The 25,630-nt window shown below is 37.7% G+C and overlaps 1 protein-coding gene across 2 annotated transcripts in view; it reads right to left on the reverse strand.

Moving 5' to 3' along the window:
• The window catches only part of RAD50 (RAD50 double strand break repair protein), a 249,957-nt gene that overhangs the window by 28,254 nt on the left and 196,073 nt on the right, over window positions 1-25,630 (reverse strand). For both annotated transcript variants that reach the window (XM_070465048.1, XM_070465047.1), the window contains 10 exons: window positions 24,983-25,140; window positions 18,648-18,823; window positions 17,908-18,145; window positions 13,639-13,828; window positions 11,139-11,265; window positions 10,311-10,504; window positions 7,280-7,390; window positions 6,729-6,821; window positions 6,529-6,642; window positions 94-221 (listed from right to left, as the gene is read on the reverse strand). In XM_070465048.1, the coding sequence (XP_070321149.1) occupies window positions 94-221; window positions 6,529-6,642; window positions 6,729-6,821; window positions 7,280-7,390; window positions 10,311-10,504; window positions 11,139-11,265; window positions 13,639-13,828; window positions 17,908-18,145; window positions 18,648-18,823; window positions 24,983-25,140 (1,529 nt within the window). The remainder of the gene's footprint in view (window positions 1-93; window positions 222-6,528; window positions 6,643-6,728; window positions 6,822-7,279; window positions 7,391-10,310; window positions 10,505-11,138; window positions 11,266-13,638; window positions 13,829-17,907; window positions 18,146-18,647; window positions 18,824-24,982; window positions 25,141-25,630) is intronic.

Genomic DNA, 25,630 nt, shown 5'->3' on the forward strand with positions numbered 1-25,630 from the left:
TTCTTAAAAAAAAAAAAAAAAAGCATTGAATATATTTCACATTTCAATTATAAGGACCTTTATTTAAACTAAAGACTATTTTTAAAAACGCACTTTTTCATTTGTAAAACCTGCATTTGACCCATTTCCTTCAAATGTTGTTTTCTTTCTTCTTCAACTTCTTTTAGTTCTTCATTTCTTTTTCTTAAAGTAAGGTTATCCTGTAGCCACCTTTCTTGTATCTAAATGTAAATATTAAATTTGTTAACAAAAATAATCAAGTTACCAACATGTGATTCAGAGCAGGTAACTGGCAACAGGCAGTACCAATTCTGCCTTAGACTCATGTGTGACTCAGCAGAGGGAGAAGCCAGTGTAAAGGGGCCTCCAGGCCTAGACAAATCTGGAAGGCCCCCCCACACAAAACAAACATTTAAATGATGAGAGAAAATGCTACCACTAGATTTCCAGTATTTCATACCTAGGCCCCATAGGATCATCTTTCCTAAGAACCTCAAAATGGAGCCCACTGATCTAAGAGATACAAGAGAGCAAGACTACTATCAAAGTCTTCCCCACTTTTTTTCCTGAGTTGTATTTGTCTACTAACATGTCCCAAGACCATTATATACTGCTAAATATGTCAGATAAGATCTTTACCTTCAAGCTGACAAGGTGGTAAGAAGTTTCACAAAAATAGTGTATCTAATACTTGATGACATTTTTTTCTGGCCACTGAATTGAACTGAAAAACTTTAAATTTAGCTGTTCTTGTTGAGTAGTTTTGTCCTTAAAAAGCAACCATTAAATCATTTGTTGGCAGCAGCACCACACAATTATTTCAGTAGTTTCCCTGGTGATTATAATGGACTATGTTGTCAAGAGACGAACAGAATACAATTTATAAGTTGACTCTTTGCAACTTAGGGAGAAAAAGTCTTCCTGCAGAAAAATGATGGTTTGGCCCAAAAAAGCCTGAATATAAAAAATTTACCTTAACTTTGGAGTCAAGCCTTTTCAAAGAAGACCTTTCTACAGCAACCTGAGATAAACTCAGTGTGGAGGGAGGTGGGGGTGAGGGGAGGAGGTAGATCTTTGATAACATTTTGTTGCCAAAGTAATGACTCCAGAGTCACTGCGCTTCTGGGAAGTGGGAGATCAGAAGGGAAGCCGCTTCTCTGACATGCTTAATGTTCACATCCACCCCCGCCCACCTATAAATCATCATTCTGAGTTTTGCTGGTTTTTTTTGTTTGTTAACTTCATTAAGGCTCCTTTCAGTCTTCCTAGAACTAATAATGTAAATATATACGTATCTATTAAAGGCATCATTATAAGCTAGAGATGACAAAAGTGATATAGTTGTAAACTACCTTTTGTTGCCAAGGCAACCTAATGTACCACCACAGCTGCTCTGACTCCCCAAGATTCTTCCATGGGGGACTATGCTTATACTTCTTCCTTATTAGGAACAAAAGAATGTGGCATTGCCTGCTTTTATCTAACAGAACAAGGGAATTTGCTTTCGTGGATACCTGAAAGGACTCTTTGAAGGGCTATCACATTCTTAGGCAAGACTGATTTTTTGCATGAAATAAAGTTCCTGGTCTGTTAGCCTGCATGGTCACCAGAAAGCTAGAGATTTCTTTCTTTCAGGTCAGCTTCTAATTGCTTTTTCATTTAGGAAGACAGTATATAGCACAGTAGTTAAAGAGTATAGGCTTTGAAGTCAGATATACCTAGGCTCAAATCTCAGCACTGCAAGTTTCAAACAGGATGACTTTGGGCAAACTAGTTTAAATTCTCTGAGCCTCAGTTTACTTGTAACATAGGGATAATAATACCACCTGTCAAGAGAACTACTTTGAAGATTAAAATAGTTATTGTATATTTGTACTTTTTAGTACTAAATGCAGTGCTTAGCTCAATAAGCTAGTGAAATACTTTTTGGGTCAAATCTGTCCTTGTACTTTAAGCAGTAAAAATTCCAGTCACAGTCTTCAAAATATAAAGTATCAGAGGAAGAAGAGATAAAGTATCAGACAAAACTACATGCAGTCATAAAGCTGTTTTTCCATTATACTAGCAATTTGACAATGTAGGGTCAAGTTTGACTCTATTACTTTTATGATCTTTGGCAAGTCAGGTCACCCCCAGTTTCCTTCATCTGAAAAATGAGGAAGATTATTAAACTTCCAAATTTTTAAATTCTGTGGAGTAAAGTACATAAATATGCTGTTAGGTTCTTCAACTGTTTGATAGTAATCCCAATCACTCAGTTCAGAGAGTAGTTAATGCATATGGTTTGCCACCTAAAGGAAACATGAAAATTAGCTGCATTCTAGGTACCTATGAGAGAGTAATATGCTGAATAAACCACATTCCAAAATCTACCAGAAGTCTAGTTGGTGAAAATGCCATTTATAGACCAATTTCCTGAAAGCTCTACAGTGCTCTGACTCAGTAACTGATACATAGTTAACGGGATACATCGGAACCCCTGAGGACTTTCAACAAAATATACATGCCTCTGCCCATGCCCCAGAGGTTCTGATTTATTGAGCTGGAATGGAGACAGATGTGTATTTTCAATAACCCAGGTGATTTTTTTTTAATTGAGACATAATTCATGTACCATAAAATTTGCCACCTTAAAGTATACAGTTCAGTGGTTTCAGTGTATTCATAAAGTGCTAATTCCAGCACATTTTATTGCTCCCAAAACTCCATACCCATTAGCAGTCACTCTCTATTCCCTTTTCTCTCCTTTCCCCTTACCCCAAGCAACACTAATCTGCTTTCTGTCTCTATGATTTGCCTATTCTATACATTTCATGTTAATAGAATCATACAATATGGTCTTTTGTGACTGACTTCTTTCATTTAAGCACAATACTTTCAAGGTTTGTCCAGATTATAGCGTCTATTATTTCCTTACTTTTAATAGTTGAGTAATATTCCACGATGGTTAATTTTATGTGTCAACTTGACACCACAGGGTGCCTAGACACCGGTCAAACATTATTCTGTCTATGACAGTATTTCTGGGTGAGATTAAAATTTAAATTGGGAGACGGAATAAAGCAGACTGCCCTTCCTAATGTGGATGGGCCATATCCAGTCAACTAAAGACCTGAACAGCACAAAAAAGGCTGATTAAGGGGTAATCATCCTGCCTGACTGTATGAGTTGGGACAGTGTTTTTTTTCTTTCCTGTCTTCATATTTAAGGTGAAACGTTGGCTCTTCTTGGATTGAGAGAATATTTTAGCTCTCCTAGTTCTCAGGCCAGAACTACACTACACTATCACTTTCCTCAGTCTCCAGCTTGCCAACCACAAATCTTGGGAATTCTCAGCCTCCACAATCACTTGAGTTAATTCCTTATGATAACTATCTTTGTCTGTATCTTCATCTGTATTTATCAGTCTCTTATTGGTTCTGTTTCTCTGGAAATTCCTGGCAAGTATATATGAATATACCACATTCTGTTCACCCACTCATCAGGTGATAACAATTTGGGCTGTTTTCCATATATGCAAATATGTTGGAGAAGGCAATGGCACCCCACTCCAGTACTTTCGTCTGGAAAATCCCATGGACGGAGGAGCCTGGTAGGCTGCAGTCTATGGGGTGCCACAGAGTCGGACAGGACTGATCAACTTCACTTTTCACTTTCATGCACTGGGGAAGGAAATGGCAACCCACTCCAGTGCTCTTGCCTGGAGAATCCCAGGGATGGGGGAGCCTGGTGGGCTGCCGTCTATGGGGTTGCACAGAGTCAGACATGACTGAAGTGACTTAGCAGCAGCAGCGGCATGCAAATATATATTTTAAGTTCTTGGTTATATACTTAGGAGTGGGAAAAATCCATGTGATTTTGATAGGTGCCTATAGCTAACTTTTGCTCTCTAAACACTCTAACATTTATTCTAGGCTCCAAGCATACCACCTTCTACAGAATCTTCCTCAAGGGATAATAAACATACTGAAACACACTGTAAAAAAAAAGGCCTCATGAAGTTTGTTGAAGACCTGGTTTCTATTAATCTATACAGTGTCTTCCTTTCTTTCCATGAATGCCTACAGAGACATTTTTCTCTGGTCTCAGTCCAGGAAACTGGTTTGTTTTTAGTTTTGAGACAATGTGAATCTTAATTATGACTTTCTCTTTTCATGTGACTACTGAGATCTTCAGCAAGCATATCAGAGTTCATGGCCTACATTTTATATATTTAGTACTCTCCTGCTTCACTGCTGCCTTATCCTTATTTCTACACTGTTTCATTTTCTCATTAACTTATTACTTAGCATTGCTTTATGTAAATAATTAGTAAATAACTTCTAGAACAAGGTAGGTTATAAAAGTAAACTAATGTAGTCAGATCTACTGAATTTAGACCATCAACTTGAAAAGTGTCACAGACTGGTATTATCTTAATTATCTCTATATTGGTAAGGACTTTACTTATAGATTGTGATCTTAAATAGAAAACACACATAATAAGCTACTGATAACTATTATATATGCATCATAAATTTATATAGCATTTATTAGATGGCAGAGATTCGATTTACCTTTGACTGATACTCATATGGGAAGGACTGATGTTGAAGCTGAAACTCCAATACTTTGGCCACCTGATTGGAAGGGCTGACTCATTTGGAAAAGACCCTGATGCTGGGAAAGATTGAGGGCAGGAGGAGAAGGGGACGACAGAGGATGAGATGGTTGGATGGCATCACCGACTCAATGGACATGAGTTTGGGTAAACTCCGGGGAGTTGGTGATGGACAGGGAGGCCTGGCGTGCTTCAGTTCAGGGGGTCACAAAGAGTCGGACATGACTGAGCTACTGAACTGAACTGATACTCATATTTAACATTCCTGGCACTATGGCCAGAGAATCTGCAGATATGGCTAATCTTTAAAGAGATTTTAACCATTATTTATAACCAAGTGTTTAAAGCATTCAAACATCAAATTTTGTTCAGAACAGCAAGAACAGAGAAACGGTATAGTTTTTAAAGATATTAACCATCATGTTTATATTAGACATGTTGAAAATTATTTTCTCAATGTGATTTTAATTATATTGTAGAAATTAATTTCTTTAATAGAGAAAGCAAATAAAGGAATCAAATGAAAAACAATATATAGTCTACTTACAACATTTAAGAATAATATATAGAAGTGAGACTGACAATTGTCAGAAGGGGAGGGAGACTTTTATGTTTTTATGTTTAAACTTTTACCAAGGAAGTCTTTTACTGAAAACAAAAAAGAAAAGAAGAAATCACAATGTTATTAGAATTGCTTTTCTCAGGGAACACTCCTACACTGTTGGTGAGAATATAAATTGGTGCAGCCACTGTGGAAAAATAGTATGGAGGTTCCTCAGAAAATTGAAAATAGAATTACCATATGAACCAGCAATTCTACTCCTGGGCATACATCCAGATGAAATTATAATTCAAAAAGATACACGCAGTCCCACGTTCATAGCAGCACTATTCACAATAGCCAAGACATGCAAGTAACCTAAATGTCCACTGACAAATGAATAAAGATGTGGTACATACATATGGAGTATTACTCAGCCATTAAAAAGAATGAAATAACTATTTGCAGCAACATGGATGCCACTAGAGCTTATACTACGTGAAGTCAGAAAGACAAAGACAAATACTATATGATATCATTTATATAGAGAATCTAAAATATGATACAAATGAACCTATGGTGGCACAGTGGTAAAGAATCCGCCTGCCACTGCAGGAGATGCAAGAGATGCGGGTTCAATCCCTGGGTCAGGAAAATCCCCTGTAGAAGGAAATGGTAACCCAGTCCGGTATTCTTGCCTGAGAAATCCCATGGACAGAGGAGCCTGGTGGGCTACATTCCATGGGATCACAAAGAGTCAGACACGATTGAGCACGCATGCACACACATGAAACAGAATCATGGACACAGAAAGAAGACTAGTGCTTGCCAAGGGGGAGGGATGTGAGAGAGGCTGGAGACTGGGAGTTGGGATTAGCATATGCAAACTGGCATACAGAGAATGGATAAACAAAAAAGTCCTCCCGTAGCACAGGGAACTATATCAATATCCTGTGATAAACCGTAATGGAAAAGAATATGAAGAAGAGTGTATATATAATACACAACTGAGTCACTTCATTGTACAGCAGTAACTGACACAGAATTGTAATTCAACTATACTTCAATAAAAAAAAATACAATCAGAAAAAAAAATGTTATGATCAAAAGAATCACAATAGCTTAAGCTACACCGAGTGCACTTTTTTGAAATTTCATTTTACAAATGAAAATATGTCTCTTTTTACATTGCCACAGGAAAATTTGCTTTGTCTCTCAATAACATAAAAGAAAAACATACTTTTTATATAAATATATACACAAGAATTGCTTTTCCCTACTGTTTTCATATCTACTCAATGCAAGTACTGAAGAGTAAAAAATAAAAAAAGTAAGAATGTTCCTGGTATAAATACCACCATAAATCATCAGCAAAAAAAGGACTTACCTTCTGTGTATCAATATCTTGTCTCATGATTCCCATTTCCTTATTAATCTTTTCTTTGTGTTTCTCGCATTCACTTAGTTGAGCTATTACTTTATTAAGTTCAGTTTCTTTTTGCTACAAAAAAGAAAATTTCTTAAGCACAAGAAATAAAAATATAATAAATCATTTTAAATTGTATTCAATTAAGTAGTTTTAATTACCTTCTTATAGTCATCTTTTCCATCTTGAATATAATTCTCAATGTCTTTCATGTAACTGTGAATATTTTTAACCTTCTCTTTGATTTCATTTATCTGTAGAAAAATGCTTATTAAGTATTTGGAGTAGGCATTTAGGAAGATTTATTTCCAAGGAATAACTTACATTAAGGTAACAAAAACTTAACAGGAGCAAACAGTGAAACATGGGCTTGGAGGTTAGAAATGCTGGGTTCCAGTTTCCATCACTGACACATTTTATCTCAAATCAAATTTTACAATCTCCCTTTATTACCTATGAGATTAGATTAAAGCTCTCAATTCTCAAACTTCTATTAATAGTTTAAATAAAGAAGCAAAATAATACAAAAAAAGCAAAATAATTTATAATTAATCCTTATTTTAAAAAGATTATGTCACAAATCTTATTATGTCACAAATATTATTTTATCATGCTTTTAATTTCATGTGAAATATTAGTGTCCAACATGGTGTTATGAATATAATAATTTTAAAAAATGTTCTTGGTAAATATATAATAAATGAAATCTTACTTTATCTTGTGCTATTTTGTGGCTTGTATTTTTCTTGTTGATTAATTCTTCTTTCTCCTGCTGAAATTTTTCCAATGTTGTTTCCAAAGGGCTTAGCTGCTCTTTAGCATCCTAAAGATATAAAAAAATAAGACCTTATATAATAGCATTACATTATCTTATTTCAGACTTCAGTCATAATAAAACCACTTTCTATGTACCAGGCTTTAAAAATCATTTAAATGATTAAATCATTCATTTGCTCCTTTCAACAACCCTATGAGGAAAGTACCATTATTTTCATGCTAAATTCCAGATGAGCACAGAAATGATTTGTCCAGGGTCCCCAAAACCAGTAAAGGAAGGAGCCAGGATTCAGATCTCATTCAGCTCCAGAGGCACTCTTTTTTTTTCCCCCCAGAGGCACTCTTTTAGCCACTATGTTATACTGTGTCAGCAAGTGTATATGCTACACTGACTTGATTCTTTTTTTCTTTTCAAAATTTTAATTTTGTCTTGGGGTATAGCCAATTAACAACGTTGTGACAGTTTTAGATGAACAGGGAAGGGACTGAGCCATACATATACATGTATCCATTCTCCCCCAAACTCCTCTCCTATCCAGGCTGCCACATAACATTGAGCAGAGTTCTATGTGCTACACAGTAGGTCCTTGCTGGTTATCCATTTTAAATATAGTAGTGTTTACATGTAAATCCCAAACTCTCTAATTATTCCTTTCCCTCATCACTCCCCAGCCCGGCAACCATAAATTCTTTCTCTAAGACTGTGAGTCTCCTTGTGTTCTGAAAGTTCATTTGTATCATTTCTTTTTAGATCATTGACTTGATTCTTAATCTATGCCATGTGCTTCCAATTATATGAGCACGTGGTTTCAGGTATAAATTTCCCTGAGTTTGTAAGGGCCCATGTCAGCTCTGTGTAACTGAAGAATAGGAAAGCTCTTTCAGTCCAGTGCTTTCTTTCACAGATGGAAATATGATCATAAAGGAACTTCTGACATTAAGCTTAGCTTGCTGAAGCTAAGTAGATATTTTATGGTAATTAAATCATACTAGTACACTGATGTAGGTGTGTCCTGACTTATTTTGGAAAGAAAGGGGTTTTCAAAAAACTATTTTAATCAGAAGTACACATCATTTGGCCTTGAAACATCTCTATAGCATAATATAATAACCGCTGTTCAAAACCATGATCCTCAAAAGATCCTGAAGTACCTAGTGAATTCATAAAGGTAGAAACAACTATTCAGAATTAGTTCAGTGTCAGTATATTTTATATTAGGAAGTGGTTTGGTGTGGTAGGAAGTCAAATGTCTTAAACATCATAAGATATATACCAGTAAATTAACTCTGCCTCCTACTAACTGTATGAACTTGGACAAATCATGGAATATCTGGAAGTTTGAACTTCTTTTTCTTTAAGAAGGAAATTTAGTCACATTTATCAAAATGATACACTGAATGCAAAATAAGATACAACAGTTTAAATGTCACAGTGTTTTATAAGCAGTAAAGAAATAAAAAAATAAGGTAGTACTACTATTTATACTATACACCTCTGATATTCTGTAATCTAAATCTACTTAAGAAACATTTACAGTAACAACAGATTCAGTAATATACTTAGTTCTTACTGAATGTGTATAATTATAAACCTAGATAAGATTATTTTTTCTAAAACTGTTCAAAAATTTAATTGGCTGAGTCTTAGGTTTGATTTGGGGCTTCCCTGGTGGTTTAGCTGGTAAAGAATCCACCTGCAAGCAATCCCACTCCTGGGCATACACACCAAGGAAACCAGATCTGAAAGAGACACGTGCACCCCAATGTTCATTGCAGCACTGTTTATAACAGCCAGGACATGGAAGCAACCTAGATGCCCATCAGCAGACGAATGGATAAGAAAGCTGTGGTACATATACACAATGGAATATTACTCAGCCAATAAAAAGAATACATTTGAATCAGTTCTAATGAGATGGATGAAACTGGAGCCCATTATACAGAGTGAAGTAAGCCAGAAAGATAAACACCAATACAGTATACTAACGCATATATATGGAATTTTAAAAGATGGTAACAATAACCCTATATGCAAAACAGAAAAAGAGACACAGATGTACAGAACAGACTTTGGGACTCTGTGGGAGAAGGCAAGGGTGGGATGTTCAGAGAGAACAGCATTGAAACAAGTATACTATCAAGGGTGAAAGAGATCGCCAGTCCAGGTTGGATGCATGAGACAAGGGCTCAGGGCCGATGCACTGGGAAGACCCAGAGGGATGGGATGGAGAGGGAGGTGGGAGGGGGGTTCAAGATGGGGAACACATGTAAATCCATGGCTGATTCATGTCAATGTATGGCAAAAACCACTACAATATTGTAATTAGCCTCCAACTAATAAAAATAAATGGAAAAAAAAAAAAGAATCCGCCTACAACACAGGAGACCTGGGTTTGATCCCTGGGTTGGGAAGATCCCCTGGAGAAGGGAACAGCTACCCACTCCAGTATTCTGGCCTGGATACAGTCCGTGGGGTCGCCAACAGTCGGACGCGACCGAGCGACTCTCACTTCCACTCTTCACTCAGGTGTGACTAAGCTAGGTGAGGGACGCCAGTGAGGTTCCATCCCATGTGTCAGCTCCGTGCCTGCTGACTGTAGTGGGAAGCATGCTGAAATTACATCTGGAATCAAAGAAAAGTGCTGTGTTCGAGAGGCAGTGTCTGCCATCCATGTAGGATTTTTAGATCAGACAAATCTCCAATACAAGTAGGAATCCTTATACGGAGTTAGCAGTCACCACCAGACTACCTCCAGTAATAGGAAGTTTACTACTTAACCAGGCAGCCAGTTCTTTCTTATTATGGCCAGTAAATCTTCTCCCAGAAGTCTTTACCTATTAGTATAAGTTCTGTATACCATTTTGATTTGATTCTCACAATAATCATGTTTTGGCCATTGTCCCAAAAAGAGCATTTCATATATCTGAATTAATTTTAAAAAACAAATACATATGAATGTTTTTACCTTTATTTCTCTGTGTAAGGACTGAACTTCAGTGGATAATTCCACAGTCTGTTCCTCTAGCTGCTGACGACGTTGTAAATTAGTGGATATCTGAAGTTTCTCTGATTTAAGTTCATTTGTTGTGCTTTTTAGGTGTTGAATCTGTTCCTGCTGGTCCTGTATAAGCTTACGGTTCAATTCTATCTTACTAGAAACTGCATGAGAACGTATCCATACAGTTAATGAAAGGGCACAGAAAACACCATAAGCAACATCTTTCTAGTTTATAGGTCTGTGACATTCACAAAGGCTGAGTTTCTGTGGGTCCCACCCACTGCAAGAAAAAATGCCAGAACAATCTATCCAGCTCCCAAACCCGCCTGCTGTCCCAACACCCATGGGTGAGCTCACAGGGCAGGCATGACTGAGAAAGAGAACAGCTTATCTATTATTTGGGCTTCCCTTGTGGCTCAGCTGGTAAAGAATCCGCCTGCAATGCAGGAGACCTGGGTTCAGTCCCCGGGTTGGGAAGATCCCCTGGAGAAGGGAAAGGCTATCCACTCCAGTATTCTGGCCTGGAGAAATCCATGGGCTCTATAGTCCATGTGGTCGCAAAGAGACATGACTGAACGACTTTCACTTTCCATCTATTACTAATTATTCAAAAGTTCCTATTATTCAAAGTCTGTTCTGTAAAGAAAGGAGAGAGAAGTGATGCTTTTGAGCAAAGAAAGTGACTATACCGTGGACTGGAAGACTGTTCCTTGTCCACATAATAGTTATAAAATTAATGGTAAAAACCATATGCTGGGAATGTTGAAGTTTTTATAAGGAAACACACTCTATTACCTGTATCTAATTTGTGTTGTTTTTCTTGTTTTTCCTGGTTTACTTGCTGAACACTTCGATCCAAATCTAGTCCTTGGAGTTTAGCTGCTTGCTGTGCAATTTTTCTTTCAACATCTTTTAGTTCCATCTTAAGAATAAATCAAAGTTATTTCCTTTAGGAAATTTATGGCATTATCATTATTCAAAATCTTTAAAAATTAACTGCTTTTAATTACTTTAAAAAATCTAATTTGTAACTGTTCTCAGATATAATTTTTAACAAATTTTAATACGATAAAAATGAAATTAATTTTAAGCTTCAGTCAGTCAGTTCAGTTGCTCAGTCGTATCCAACTCTGCGACTCCATGGACTGCAGCACACCAGGCTTCCTGTCCATCACTAATACCTGGAGCCTGCTCAAACTCATATCCATAGAGTCAGTGATGCCATCCAATCATCTCATTCTCATTTCATCCTCTGTCGTCCCCTTCTCCTCCTGCCTTCAATCTTTCCCAGCATCAGGGTCTTTTCCAATCAATCAGTTCTTCACTTCAGGTGACCAAAGTACTGGAGTTTCAGCTTCAGCATCAGTCCTTCCAATGGATATTCAGGACTAATTTCCTTTAAGATCGACTGGTTTGAGCTCCTCACAGTCCAAGGGACTCTCAAGAGTCTTCTCCAACACCATAGTTCAAAAGCATCAATTCTTCAGTGCTCAGCTTTCTTTATAGTCCAACTCTCACATCCATACATGATTACTGGAAAAACCACAGCTTTGACTATATGGATCTTTGTCAGCAACGTACTGTCTCTCCTTTTTAATATGCTGTCTAGGTTGGTCATAGCTTTTCTTCCAAGGAGCAAGTGTCTTTTAATTCCATGGCTGCAGTCACCATCTGCAGTGATTTTGGAGCCTAAGAAAATAAGGTCTCTCACTGTTTCCCCACCTATTAGCCATGAAGTGATGGGACTGGATGCCATGATCTTAAGTTTTTTGTATGTTGAGTTTTAAGCCAGCTTTTTCACTCTCCTCTTTCACTTTCATCAAGAGGCTCTTTAGTTCTTCTTCGCTTTCTGCCTTAAGGGTGGTGTCATATGCTTATCTGAGGTTATTGATATTTCTCCTGGCAATCTCGATTCCAGTTTGTGCTTCATCCAGTCCGGAATTTTTCATGATGTACCCTGCATATAAGTTAAATATGCAGGGTGACAGTATACAACCTTGACGTACTCCTTTCCCAACTTGGAACCAGCCCATTGTTCCACAGCTGGTTCTAACTGTTGCTTCTTGACCTGCATACAGATTTCTCAGGAGGCAGGTAAGGTGGTCAGGTAGTCCCATCTCTTTCAGAATTTTCCACAGTTGGTTGTGATCCACACAGTCAAAGGCTTTGGCATAGTCAATACAGCAGATGTTTTTCTGGAATTCTCTTGCTTTTTCTATGATCCAACGAATGTTGGCAATTTGATCTCTGGTTCCTCTGCCTTTTCTAAATCCAGCTTGAACATACGGAAGTTCACAGTTCATGTACTATTGAAGCTTGGCTTGGAGAATCTTGAGCATTACTTTGCTAGCATGTGAGATAAGTGCAATTGTGCAGTAGTTTGAACGTTCTTTGGTATTGCCTTTCCTTGGGATTGGAATGAAAACTGACCTTTCCCAGTCCTGTGGCCACTGCTGAGTTTTCCAAATTTGTTGGCATACTAAGTGCAGCTCTTTCACAGCATCATATTTTAGGATTTGAAATAGTTCAACTGGAATCCCATCACCTCCACTAGCTTTGCTCATAGTGAAGCTTCCTAAGGCCCACTTGACTTCACATTCCAGGATGTCTGGCTCTAGGTGAGTGATCACACCATTGTCATTATGTGGGTCATGAAGATCTTTTTTGTGTAGTTCTTCTGTGTATCCTTGCCACCTCTTCTTAATATCTTCTGCTTCTGTTAGGTCCACACCATTTCTGTCCATTATTGTGCCCATCTTTGCATGAAATGTTCCCTTGGTATCTCTAATTTTCTTGAAGAGCTCTCGAGTCTCTTAATTTTATGCTTAAGTTAATTTAAATGATGAAAATAAAAGGCATCTTCCCAGGTGGCTCAGTGGTAAAGAATCTGCCTGCCAATGCAGGAAACATAAGAGACATGGGTCTGATTCCCGGGTGGGGAAGATCTGTGGAGAAGGAAATGGCAATCCGCTCCAGTATTCTTGCCTGAAAAGATTCCCATGGAGAGAGGAACCTGGTGTGCTACAGTCCATGGGGCCACAATGAGTCAGACCTAACTGACTATTGGATTAAAGGAAGCAGACTAAAAAAGAAAAATAAACATAATTCTCCCAACTTATGGATAAAAAGAACTAAACTCAGAAATGTAAGTTAAGCAGTTACTCCCTGAAACTACCTGAAATTCAGAATAGGGAACACAATTTGTACCAGAAAACTAGCTATTTAAACACTCACATGTCATTTTCAAACCACCATGAAACAAGTTTTATTCAGCGTTAAATTGCAGTAACTGTACCTGGAGCCTCTCCATAATTGTAACATCTGTCAGACAAACTTTAGCACTTTCTTCCTCAGGTATAATTGCACCCAAGAGTGTTTCCTGTTCTTCTATGTCATTCTTGAGGCGCTGTATGTCTCTGTTCACATTCTGCAGTTTATTTCTTAATTCTGGTATTTCCTTCTCCTTCAAATCAATTATGCTTTGCCTTCACAAAAACACAATTAAAAATAAGCAATGTAATGTTTCTTCATAAGGAGATGGAGGTTACATATTTTTGGCAAGAATACCATAGAAGTGATGTTGTATCCTTATCAGGGCATCTTTAGTGGGCACATGATGTCATTATGTTACTCTTACTTAGTAAAGACAGTGTCAGCCAGATTTATCCATTGTAAAGTTACTATTTTTCTCTATGTAATCAATAAAAACCTAGGAGAAATACACTGAAGACAATGTAAACATTCTGTTTTTCCTCAAACCTTTGTCCACTGATTTTAGTACCTATTGAGGGATCTTGATAGCAACAATTTTACCATGCTGTCTGCCAAACTGAAGGATATTTTACAAATTACCAAGACCATACTCATCAGAAGTGTCAAGATCATGAAAGACAAAGAACTATGGTAGACCACACAAGAGCCTAAGGATAAATATTAATAACAAGGATAACTAATACATGCAATGTGGAGATCCTAAGTTGGATCCTGAAATAGAAAAGGGATATTAACAGAAAGACTGCTAAAATTCAAATGTGGTTTGTAGTTTAATAGAATTACACCAAAATTAATTTCTTGATTTAGATAGCCATATTATGGTAACATAAATTGAGAACATCAGGAGAAACGGGGTGAAGGATATATGTGAACTCTCTGTACTACCTTTGTAAATTTTAAGTGTAAAATTACAAATTAAAATTACAAAATTAAAAACTTTAAACGTTAGAAAAATGAAGGATGGAAGAAAAGAAGGAAGGAAGGAAGGAAACCATTCAGTCAAATGCTACATGGGCTTACGGTACAAAAGCTGTTAAACCCACTTTTCTACTGCTACTCTAGCCAATGAATTAATCACCCCTGTGGCAGGTACTGGCCCCAAACCTGTTTTTGTTAATACCTTGGAAACAACAAAATTTGTATTTAATCTGAAAAATAAAAAGCTATTAAGCTTATTTCAGAAAAGTTTTAAATTCTTAATCAAAATCAAATTAGTATGATAAATTAAACTGATTTCTAATGAGAATCTTATAATAAACTAGAAACTCAAGCATTAGCTATTACACTGTTATTACTTAATGATTTTTTAAAAGTCCACACTATGACCAAGAAATGCCAATCAACCAATCTGTGGTGACAAAAGACCTGTAATCTTTTATACCAGAGCAATGAAAAACTTTCCTGAATAAATATGAATGTATTCCCAGATTATGAATAATTCATGTTCACATTATTTCCTGATGTTATGGACTCTAAGTTTGTCTTAAGTTATGTGCCCACTACCTAAAAAGTGACAAAGTTACAACAGCCTAATGACAATCAAGCATTCACTTGACTGGGTCATCTTTGTGGAGAACTACAGGCATCCATTAAATTTTTAACCCCATTTTTACATTTGCATACATACATAGACGTGGTCTATGTAAAAAAATAGCAGTAAAAAATAGCAGCAACACTATGACCAATAAAAAACAGCAGAAGTAACACTATGACAGTTTCTGGGCCCAGGCCTTAACACATTTGCTATTAGAATACTTCCTGTGGTAACCTAGCCACTATGCTGCCGGAAGTCCAAGACACAGGTGGAAGCCACATGAAGGCATTCTGTGTGACGGCCCAGGTAAGCCCGTGGCCAATCGTCAGCATCACCACCAACCATATGAGTGAACCATCTTGAATGTCCAGGCCAGTAGAGCCTCAGATGAGCTCCTAGCCAACAGTCAGCATCATCAGCGGCCACACGAGTGAACTCTACTGAATGTCCAGGCCAGTAGAGCCTTGAAATGACTGCAGCCAACATCTGACTGCAATTGCATGAAATACCCCAAATAAGAACTACTTCAGTTCAGTTCAGTTCAGTCGCTCAGTCCTGTCTGACTCTTTGTGACCCCATGAATCGCAGCACGCCAGGCTTCCCTGTCCATCACCAACTCTCGGAGTTTACTCAAACTCATGTCCATCGAGTCAGTGATGCCATCCAGCCATCTCATCTTCTGTTGTCCCCTTCTCCTCCTGCCCCCAATCCCACTTAGTTAAGCCCAATTATCCCACAGAACCATGGAAGATCATAATAAATCACTGTTGTGAGGTACCAAGTTCTGAGGGGGGGTTGTTAAGCAGCAATAAACACATGGAACTACAGTTACTAGAGTTCTTATTCATTCAGCAAACAGTTACTTACCAAATTTACAAAACACAAAGAATTATGGAGGCACAACAATGAATAAGATACGTACCTTACTCTGACAAGGGGAGCTATATTGGCAAGGGTCCTAAAATATTAATACAGTGTTGATTTCTGCTCTTTGTAATTTACCAGTTTGACACAGAACTACATGTACTTTCCACCAACTTCTAATTTTATCTTTCACTTAATGTCTTTCTAAGATCTTGCCTTATTCCTTTTCATTCTCAAATTATTGCTTTTGTCACCATATGACATGCTCTCTGTAGCCCCTAATGATCTGGTTTTTATTCTTGATGATTATATTAGTTATCTATCACTACATAACACAACACCCCAAAACTTAGCAGCTTAAAACACAATAGCACTTATTTCCCACAGATAGGAGGATTAGCTGCTACTGGGGTATTTTTGACTCAGGGTGTGTTACTGAAGGTGCGGTCAAGCTGTGAGCTGCAGTCATCTGAAGGTATTACTGCTGGAAAATCTGCTTCCAAATGGTACACTCACTCATGTGGTTGTTCAAAGGCCTCAGGTCCCCACCAAGTGGGTCCCTCCACAGGGCTGCTCACAACACAGCAGCTGGCTTCCCCCAGATCCAAGAGAAAGAAAAGGAGAGTGGGAAGCTATAGTGTCTAATATAACCTGATCCTCGAAGGAACCTGTGATCACTTCTGTTGTATTTTACTGGTTACATATCCTGGAACCCATCCTGGAACATGAGACAACTATGCAAGAATGTGAATACCAGGAGGCAAGGATCACTGGGGACCATCTTACAGGCTGGCTACCACAAAACATCTTCGTGCATCTTTCCTTCTCCTTTTCCTTGCACTCCTCTTCAGTTTTCCAAGTCAACATACCTCTTCCTTTTTTGCTTTTAGAGCTTTTCTCACTTTCATCCATTCAATGTATTAACATTAGATTAAGTTTCCTAAAACACATTTTTCATTAAATCCCTGAGGATGGCTCCCCATCATCTAAAAGACAGAGCTGTAACTAGGAATGAACATAATGCAACTCTGTCTTCCCTACTTACGGGAATCAGTCACTACAAATAAGTTCTCAAAGTCCAGATAATGTTTCTAATGCAGCACATGTCTCACTCTTCCCTGTCCTTTATACACACTGGTCTAATTCCCCTCTCCCCTTTCCTTCTCTTTAATGAGTCAAATCAACTTTTCTATGCTTTACATTCCTCCTCCTTCCCTCAAAATACTACCCTCATGCTATAGTCCACTGGCTTCTTTCTTCCTAACTAATGCATTTTCTTACAAAGATCATCAGCTCCATGAAGCTCATGTCTTATTGGTCTGTGACCATTTTTGTGCTCTATGTTCTGGGAAATGCCAAGGCAATCTTCACATACTCTCTGACTTGATTTTATTTATAAATAGACCATCATCTGGATTTCTTATAGAAGAGAGGGAAAAATAAACAATAGAAATAATCTATAATTCATTCTTTCTGGAAGTGAGAAAAACCTAAGTATAGTTTAAAATTTGTCTCTTAAGGGGGGCTTTCCAGTACTTTAATTCTTCTGCTGGGTTTAGAAAGTGACACATCAGCAAATAGTCTGAAAATTTAGATTTTAAAATTTCTGCTCTCAACCCAAGTCTCAGGAATGAAACACACACACACACTCACAGAGTATAAAGAATGTACCCATCCTGTGAGTAGTTTAAGAAACAAACTTATTTTGAAAGAAAACAATTCTTTCTTATCACATAAATTAACAGGGAAGGAACATTCTGGCTTAGATTCCTGACTTTAACCTTTATTCATTCAACTCTTGCTAACTGAATACCCACCCTATGCTAGGAGGTAGACAGGTATCTCTTACAGTGCTGCTATACAGGCACGGTAATGGGAAATTGCTATTCTCACCTCATGGGCACTAGTCCCAGCATTTCATCACGCCGCTTTTCTTTTTTCTTTAGCTCTGATTCTGTCGACTTGAGCTTATCTGGAGCAAGCCTCAGCTTGGACTGCAAATCACTGATGACTTCTTGTAATTCAGCTTCTGTCTGAAAACCTCTCTGACAGACAGGGCAACACGACTGGTTTTCGTCCGTCAACTGAGTAATGAATTGGGAATAAACTGCCGTAGCTCCAGCCAACATGGCTATTTAAAAAACACACACATATATATATATACACACACTCAGTGAGATGCATATAAAATATGGTTTTGTTAATATATTTCTATCCTTTTCTGTAAATACATGATACTCTTCTTGCTTTATAAACACACTATGAAAGAAATAAAAATTCTGACATTTAAATCTTCTCAAGGGCACAATACATTCAGATTTATATAAATTATTTTCTGGTAACACAAAAAGTATAACAAAACTTATAGAGAGTGTTATGTGCCAGACACTATAATCTCATTTACTCCTCCCCAACATCCTAGGCAATTATGTCCTCAGGTAATGAATCTGAAGTATAAAAAGTTTCAATAATCTGTCCAAAGTCATAAAGCAAGTAGGTTGTAGAACCAGAAGTGAAACTTGAGCCACCTGGCTCCAGCACCAAGTTTTTAAATCTCCCATCCTTAACAGCTACCTGTGAACAAAAAATCAAAAACATGAAAATGCACTGATAACATAAAGAAGGTAACTTACCTCGTTGTTTTGATGATTTTTCAATTTCTTCTTTAAGTCTGTCCAAGTCATTTTCAAAATCCTGGCTACCACAGACATCAAACAGTTTGTCTTCATAGCTGGACAACTGCTCTTCCTTCCTTTTTAGCTCAATATTTATATGATTTTTATTTTGCTCAGCTGAAGCTAGTTCCTTGCTAAAATAAGAAAATAGATTACAATTTTAAAATATGAGAAACGAATTCAAAGTGTGAAGGCAGATACAAGACAAACTCTGCCAGAAAATACTACAAAAGTCTGCTGTGACCAAGTGCTTTTTTTTTTTAGAAGTCATGGCAACAGCCCACTACTGCCTGCACTCTACTCCTACAGTACACTGACTCGCTCTGGTCAGACACCCGCTCCCAGAAAAATGTGTACAACCGAACTCTGCTTGGTTTGAGGGGGGATCATGGTCTTAGATTTTGCATTAAGAACCTTAGCAAGGAGAATATGCTTCACAGATCTACTGGAGGGAGATTAGAAAAAAGGAGAGCATTCACTTAACTCTGTGTGAACCCTTTCCAAACTGTACTTCCATTCCCTCCAGTAAAAAATTTTTCCTTTGTTCCCTCTTTGTTGCTGTCATCCAATGAGTTGGCCAAAAAGTTCCTTTGGTTTTACAGTAAAAATAAAAGACACATTTCTCATTTTCACCGAGAACTTTACTAAACAATGTACTGTTTTGTTCCACTACCTTCTGCCATTTTCTAAACAACTCATAATTCCATCTTCTGAAAAACTTTTTATCTTTTTGAGTAAAGAACTAGTTTGTTCCAGGTGCCTTTTATGGTCTTCCAAAGAACTGAAATTTTTTCCATTAAGAGAATTTCAGTTGGTTTAATTTGCAGCTGTACTTGCTGGAACTGTTTGATTTTTTGGAAAGAGTTAATAGTAGAGGACTCACTTCCAATCCCACCATATACACAATATCAACTTCTCTGGATGAAGATTGGTCTCTGGTGTGTGGTTGGTGGTGTTCACTTTCCTTGACCCACGATCTCTTCCATTCCACATTATTGTACAGTATCCACTCTTCATTGCCTGTCACAATTTCTTTTAAAAATGGAACTTTTTGTTATGCTTAAGTAGAGAATTGCATGTGGAAATATGGTCAAGAAGGTTTTTTTCACTAATTTATGTGGAAGCCAAACATCAAATCGATTAACACAACCAAGCTGGTGCAAATGATTTTCAGCTTGATGTGGATATTTTGAGTATATCAGATACATCTTGCATGACATAACATTGACTGTTTTCAACCAGAGTACCTTCTCTATATATGGCACAAATCATTTTGGTGTTTCAGTTGCATTTTTACTTTTCTTGAAATAACAAAGCATAATATGTGAAAATATTGCTTTTCTCTTTCATCTTCAATACTAAAATGGCTACACAAAATTCACCAATTTGGGGACATTTTATTTATTTATTTTAAAAAGCATGCTGACGGGACAGCTGTCACAATATAATCTAACAAAATCACTCTGAATGAAGTTAAAGACAACTAGAGCTACCAGAGCCATCTCAGAGGAAAAATCGAACAAACATCTTGGCCAAACCAGTTTTTACAACCTGATCGCTCATTCCCTCTCATTCACCAAAGACTTTGCTCACTAGTACAATTAATTTCCACTCCAACTCTTAAATATTATCCTAGCCAGCCTCCGTGCCCATACAAATCAGGGGTTTTCAATGTACAGGTTTTGACACATTAGGTAAGTCATGTAATCAATTTAATGTATTATAATCAGCATATTTTGAAAAACTGAATATACTATGCAGAATATATTGGAGTGGATTAAGCGTAGTTAGTACTGCTACTATTTTAAGAAATTTGTTTCAGATAAATATGCATTGAGTGCACACATGCCTCATCTTGATACTTTCCATTGTAAGTTGCAGTAAAAATTTGGAAATAAAATAATGTGCAGATGATGCTTTCACCATCCTAGACATTGAGCACTGCTCATTAAGATCACTATTTTAACAGCACCACAAACATTTGGGCTCCTCCTTGGAAGAATATTTTCTCATGGCAAACCAGACAACACTTCTCTCTTGCTTGCACCCTGGCTCCCTGGGCATTCGGTTCTCTTGCTTCCTCTTCCTTTGCTTGCCAACAGTTTAAATGCTGGTGTTTTCCAGGAATCTGACTACAATTCTTTCTCTTCTCTTTGAATAACTCCAAGTTGACATGTACTACTGACACCAACATCATTTGCAAAGCAACAAGTTCCAATCTACTAAACCTCAAACTCCAATATTTTATTCCCTAACAGACATTTCCACAAGAAATATAAATTTAACATGGCCAAACTCACCATCTTCCTCAAAAATGTGTGGGATTTTTGACCTTCCTATCTAAACACCACTCAAGGTGATACTTGAAAAAAATTGATCACTTTTTTTAAACTGTGGAAAAAACAAAATTTAAACCTTACCCATTTTAAATTGTACGGCATGGTGGTGTTAACTGTATGCATATTTCTGTGTAACAGATCTCTAAAGCTTTTTCATCTTACAAAACTGAACTCTATACCCACTGAACAACACACCCCACCCCACCCCGCCCTCATCCTCTAGCTACTCTGAACCTCCAATATATACGCTTTCTGTATCTAAGAGTTTGACAACTTTGAATACTTCATTTAAGTGGAACCATGTAGTACTTCTTGTGACTAGTGTACCTCACTTAATACCCTCAAGGTTTCTCAACACACAGGATTTCCTTATCTTACAAAGATAAATAATACTCCATTATACATACACCAAATTTTATTTATCCATCCATCAACAAGCATTCAGGTTGCTTCCACCTGTTGGCTATTGTGAATAATGCTGCAGTGAACATGGACTAACAAATATTTCCTTGAGATCATGTTTTCATTTGAATATATACCCACAAGTGGAACTGCTCAATCATCTGGTTATTCTTTTCCTAATTTTTGAAGAACCTCCAAGGTTTTCTATAGTAACTGCACCATTTTACATTCCCACGAATAGTGCGCAGAGTTCCAATTTCTCAATATCCTCACCAACACTTGTTTTCTGGGTTTTTTAAAAACTTATTTAATTGAAGTATAGTTGAATTACAATGTGTCAGTGTTAGCTGCACAGCAAAGTGATTCTGTTATATACATATTACTCTTTCATTTTCTATTATAGGTTATTATAACCCACTACTGTATTTCCTGTTGTTTTGATAACTATCATCCTAACCAGTATGGAGTGATATATCACCATGGTTTTGATTTGCATTTCCTTAATGATTAGCGATTCTGAGTATCTTTTTATATGCTTGTTGGCTAGTTGTATATCTATTGGAGAAATTGCTCTTCAAGTCCTTTGACATTTTTTAATCTGGGTATTTGTTTTTTCATTACCAAATTGTAGGAGTTCTTTATGTATTCTGGATATTAACCCCTAATCATACTGTCCATATTGTTCATGGAAAAGGCAAAAAGATACGACACCGGAAGTTGAGCCCACCAGGTTAGTATGGGTCCAATGCTACTGGGGGTAGTGAAGAAATAGCTCTAGAGAGAATGAAGAGGCCGGGTCAAAGTGGAAATGACGCTCAGCTGTAGATGCATCTGGTGGTGAAAGTAAAGTACGACGCAATAAAGAACAATATTGCATAAGAACCTGGAATGTTAGGTCCATGAATCAAGGTAAATTGGACGTGGTCAAGCAGGAGATGGCAAGAGTGAGCATCGACACTTTAGGAAACAGTGAACTAAAATGGATAGGAATGAGCAAATTTAACTCAGATAACCGTTATATCTACTACTGTGGGCAAGAATCCCTTAGAAGAAATGGAGCAGCCCTCATAGTCAACAAGTCAGTCCAAAATGCAGGTGATGTTGGTGTTCAGTTACTCAGTCGTATTGACTCTTTGCAAATCCATGGACTGCAGCATGCCAGGCTTCCCTGTCCTTCACCATCTCCCGGAGTTTGCTCACACTCATGTCCGTCGAGTTGGTGATGCCATCCGATCATCTCATCCTCTGTTGCCCCCTTCTCCTCATGCCCTCAATCTTTCCCAGCATCAGGGTCTTTTCCAGTGAGTCAGCTCTTCACATCAGTGCAGTACTTGGGTGCAATCTCAAAAACAACAGAATGATCTTGGTTTGTTTCCAAGGCAAACCATTCAATATCACTGTAATCCAAGTCTGTGCCCCAAACATTAATGCCAAAGAAGCTGAAATCATACAGTTCCAGGAAGATCTACAAGACCTTCTAGAACTAAAACCAAAAAAAGATGTCCTTTTCTTCACAGGGGAATGGAATGCAAAACTAGGAACTCAAGAGACACCTGGAGTAACAAGCAAGTCTGGCCTTGGAGTACAAAATGAAGCAGGGCAAAAAATAATGGAGTTCTGCCAAGAGAACGCACTGGTCATAGCAAACACCGTCTTCCAACAACACAAGAAACAACTATACTCATGGACATCACCAGATGGTCAATACCAAAATTAGACTGATTATATCCTTTGCAGCCAATGATGGAAAAGCTCTACACAGTCAGCAAAAACAAGACCTGGAGCTGACTGTGGCTCAGATCATGAACTCCTTATTGCAAAATTCAGACTTAAATTGAAGAAAGCAGGGAAAACCACTAGACAGTTCAGGTATGACCTAAATCAAATCCCTTGTGATTATACAATGGAGATGACAAATAGATTCAAGGGATTAGATCTGGTGGACACAGTCCCTGTAGAACTATGGACGGAGGTTCGTAACACTAGCAGTGATCAAAACTATCCCAAAGAACAAGAAATGCAAGGAGGCAAAATGGTTGTCTGAGGAGGCCTTATATATAGCTGAGAAAAGAGAAACACAAGGCAAAGGTTCTGGGAAAGATATTCCGTTGGGATATGAATGCAGAGTTCCAGAGAGTATCAAGGAGAGATGAGAAAGCCTTCATAGATGAACAATGCAAAGATAAAAAAGGAAACAACAGAATGGGAAAAACTACAGATCTCTTTAAGGAAACTAGAGATACCAAGTGAATATTTCAGGCAAAGGTGGGCATAATAAAGGACAGAAACAGCAAGGTCCTAACAGAAGCAGAAGAGGTGTCTAGAATACACAGAAGAACTACAAAAACAGGTCTTAATGATCCAGATAATCACGACAGTATGGTCACTTAGACAATATATTAAAAAGCAGAGACATCACTTTGCCAACAAAGGTCCATAGTCAAAACTGTTTTTTCCCTGGTGGCTCAGACAGTAAACTATCTGCCTGCAATGCAGGAGACCCAAGTTTAATTCATGGGTTGAGAAGATCCCCAGGAGAAGGGAATGGCTACCCACCAGTATTCTTGCCTGGAGAATTCCAAGGACAGAGGAGCCTGGCAGGCTAGTTCATGGGGTCGCAAAGATTCGGACATAACATGATTGACTTTCATCATTTCATTTCATAGTTTTTCCAACAGTCATGTGTGGGTGTGAGAGTTGGACCATAAAGAAGGATAAGTGCTGAAGAATTGATGCTTTCGAAATGTGGCGCTAGAGAAAACTCTTGAGAGTCCCTTGGACAGCAAGGAGATCAAACCAATCAGTTCTAAAGGAAATCAACCTTGAATATTCATTGGAAGCACTGATGCTCAAACTGAAACTCCAATACTCTGGCCACCTGATGTGAAGAGCAACTCACTGGAAAAGACCCTGATGCAGGGAAAGACTGAGGGCAGGAGGAGGGGGCAACAGAGGATGAGATAGTTGGATGGCACCACCAACTCCATGGACATGAGTTTTAGCAAAGTCCGGGAGACAGTGAAGGACAGGGAACCCTGGCATGCTGCAGTCCATGGGATTGCAAAGAGCTGAACATGACTCAGTGACTGAACAACAACCACCACACCTAAACAGATATATCATTTGCAAACGTTTTCTCCCATTACATGGATTACCTTTACCCTCTGTTGTGTAGCAGTTTTTAAGTATGATGTAGTCCCATCTGTCTAGTTTTGCTTCTGCTCCCTGTATTTTTGGGATCATAAATAAGAAATCATTGCCAATTTCAACATAATGAAACTTGTCCCCACATTACCTTTTAGGAGTTTTGTATTTTCAAGTCTCACTTTTTACAGAGGAATATTTTAATTCTTTCTCTTAGTTCTGCAAACTTTTAAGGAACAAGAAGCTCAAATCACTGTTGCCATTTTACTTAATTTGTAAAATATAGGAGAATCAAAGTCAATTAATAAGACATACCATTTCATGACAATAAATGATTTCAAAACAATTAAAAATGAAAGCATGACATAAGAGACTTCTATTACATCTTCAAATGTTATAACTACTTACTTCAACTTGGCAAGTCTGTCCCTGGTCTGATTAATATCTTTTGATTTACTATGAAGCCAGTCTTCAAGCTGTTTTTTGTTGGGAAAATATCCTAACAATGAAGTCAATTCATCACTATGCCTGTATTTTATTTTTCTGATTTGTTCATCTTTGTCAGCCTAAAGGGAAAAAAAATCTTTTAAAATAATAAAACTCAGTATCTCCACATAAAGAATAAAACCAAATTTTATATTGATTACAGTTCTAGGCTTAAAAATAAAACTGAAAATGCAAGGAGAAAAAGAAAAAAAAATCATTTTTAATTTTGGCTGTGCTATGCAGCTTGTGCAATATCTCAGTTGCCTCACCAAGGACTGAACTGGACCATGGCAGTGAAACTGCCAGTAATACTTGGCCACCAGGGAACTCTTGAAAACTTCTTACAGCATTAGAGGAAAGAATAACAGGTCTGATGACACAAAAATTAAAACTTCGGTACATGTATGCTCAGTCTCTCAGCCATGTCTGACTCTGCGACCCCACGGACTTTAGCCTGCCAGGCTCCTCTGTCCATGGAAGTCTCCATGGAAGAATACTGGAATAGACTGCCATTCCCTTCTCCAGGGGATCTTCCCGACCCAGGGATCGAACCTGAGTCTCTTGAGCCTC

This window comes from Odocoileus virginianus, chromosome 3 (genome assembly GCF_023699985.2).
Source record: "Odocoileus virginianus isolate 20LAN1187 ecotype Illinois chromosome 3, Ovbor_1.2, whole genome shotgun sequence".
Taxonomy (NCBI): Eukaryota; Metazoa; Chordata; class Mammalia; order Artiodactyla; family Cervidae; genus Odocoileus; species Odocoileus virginianus.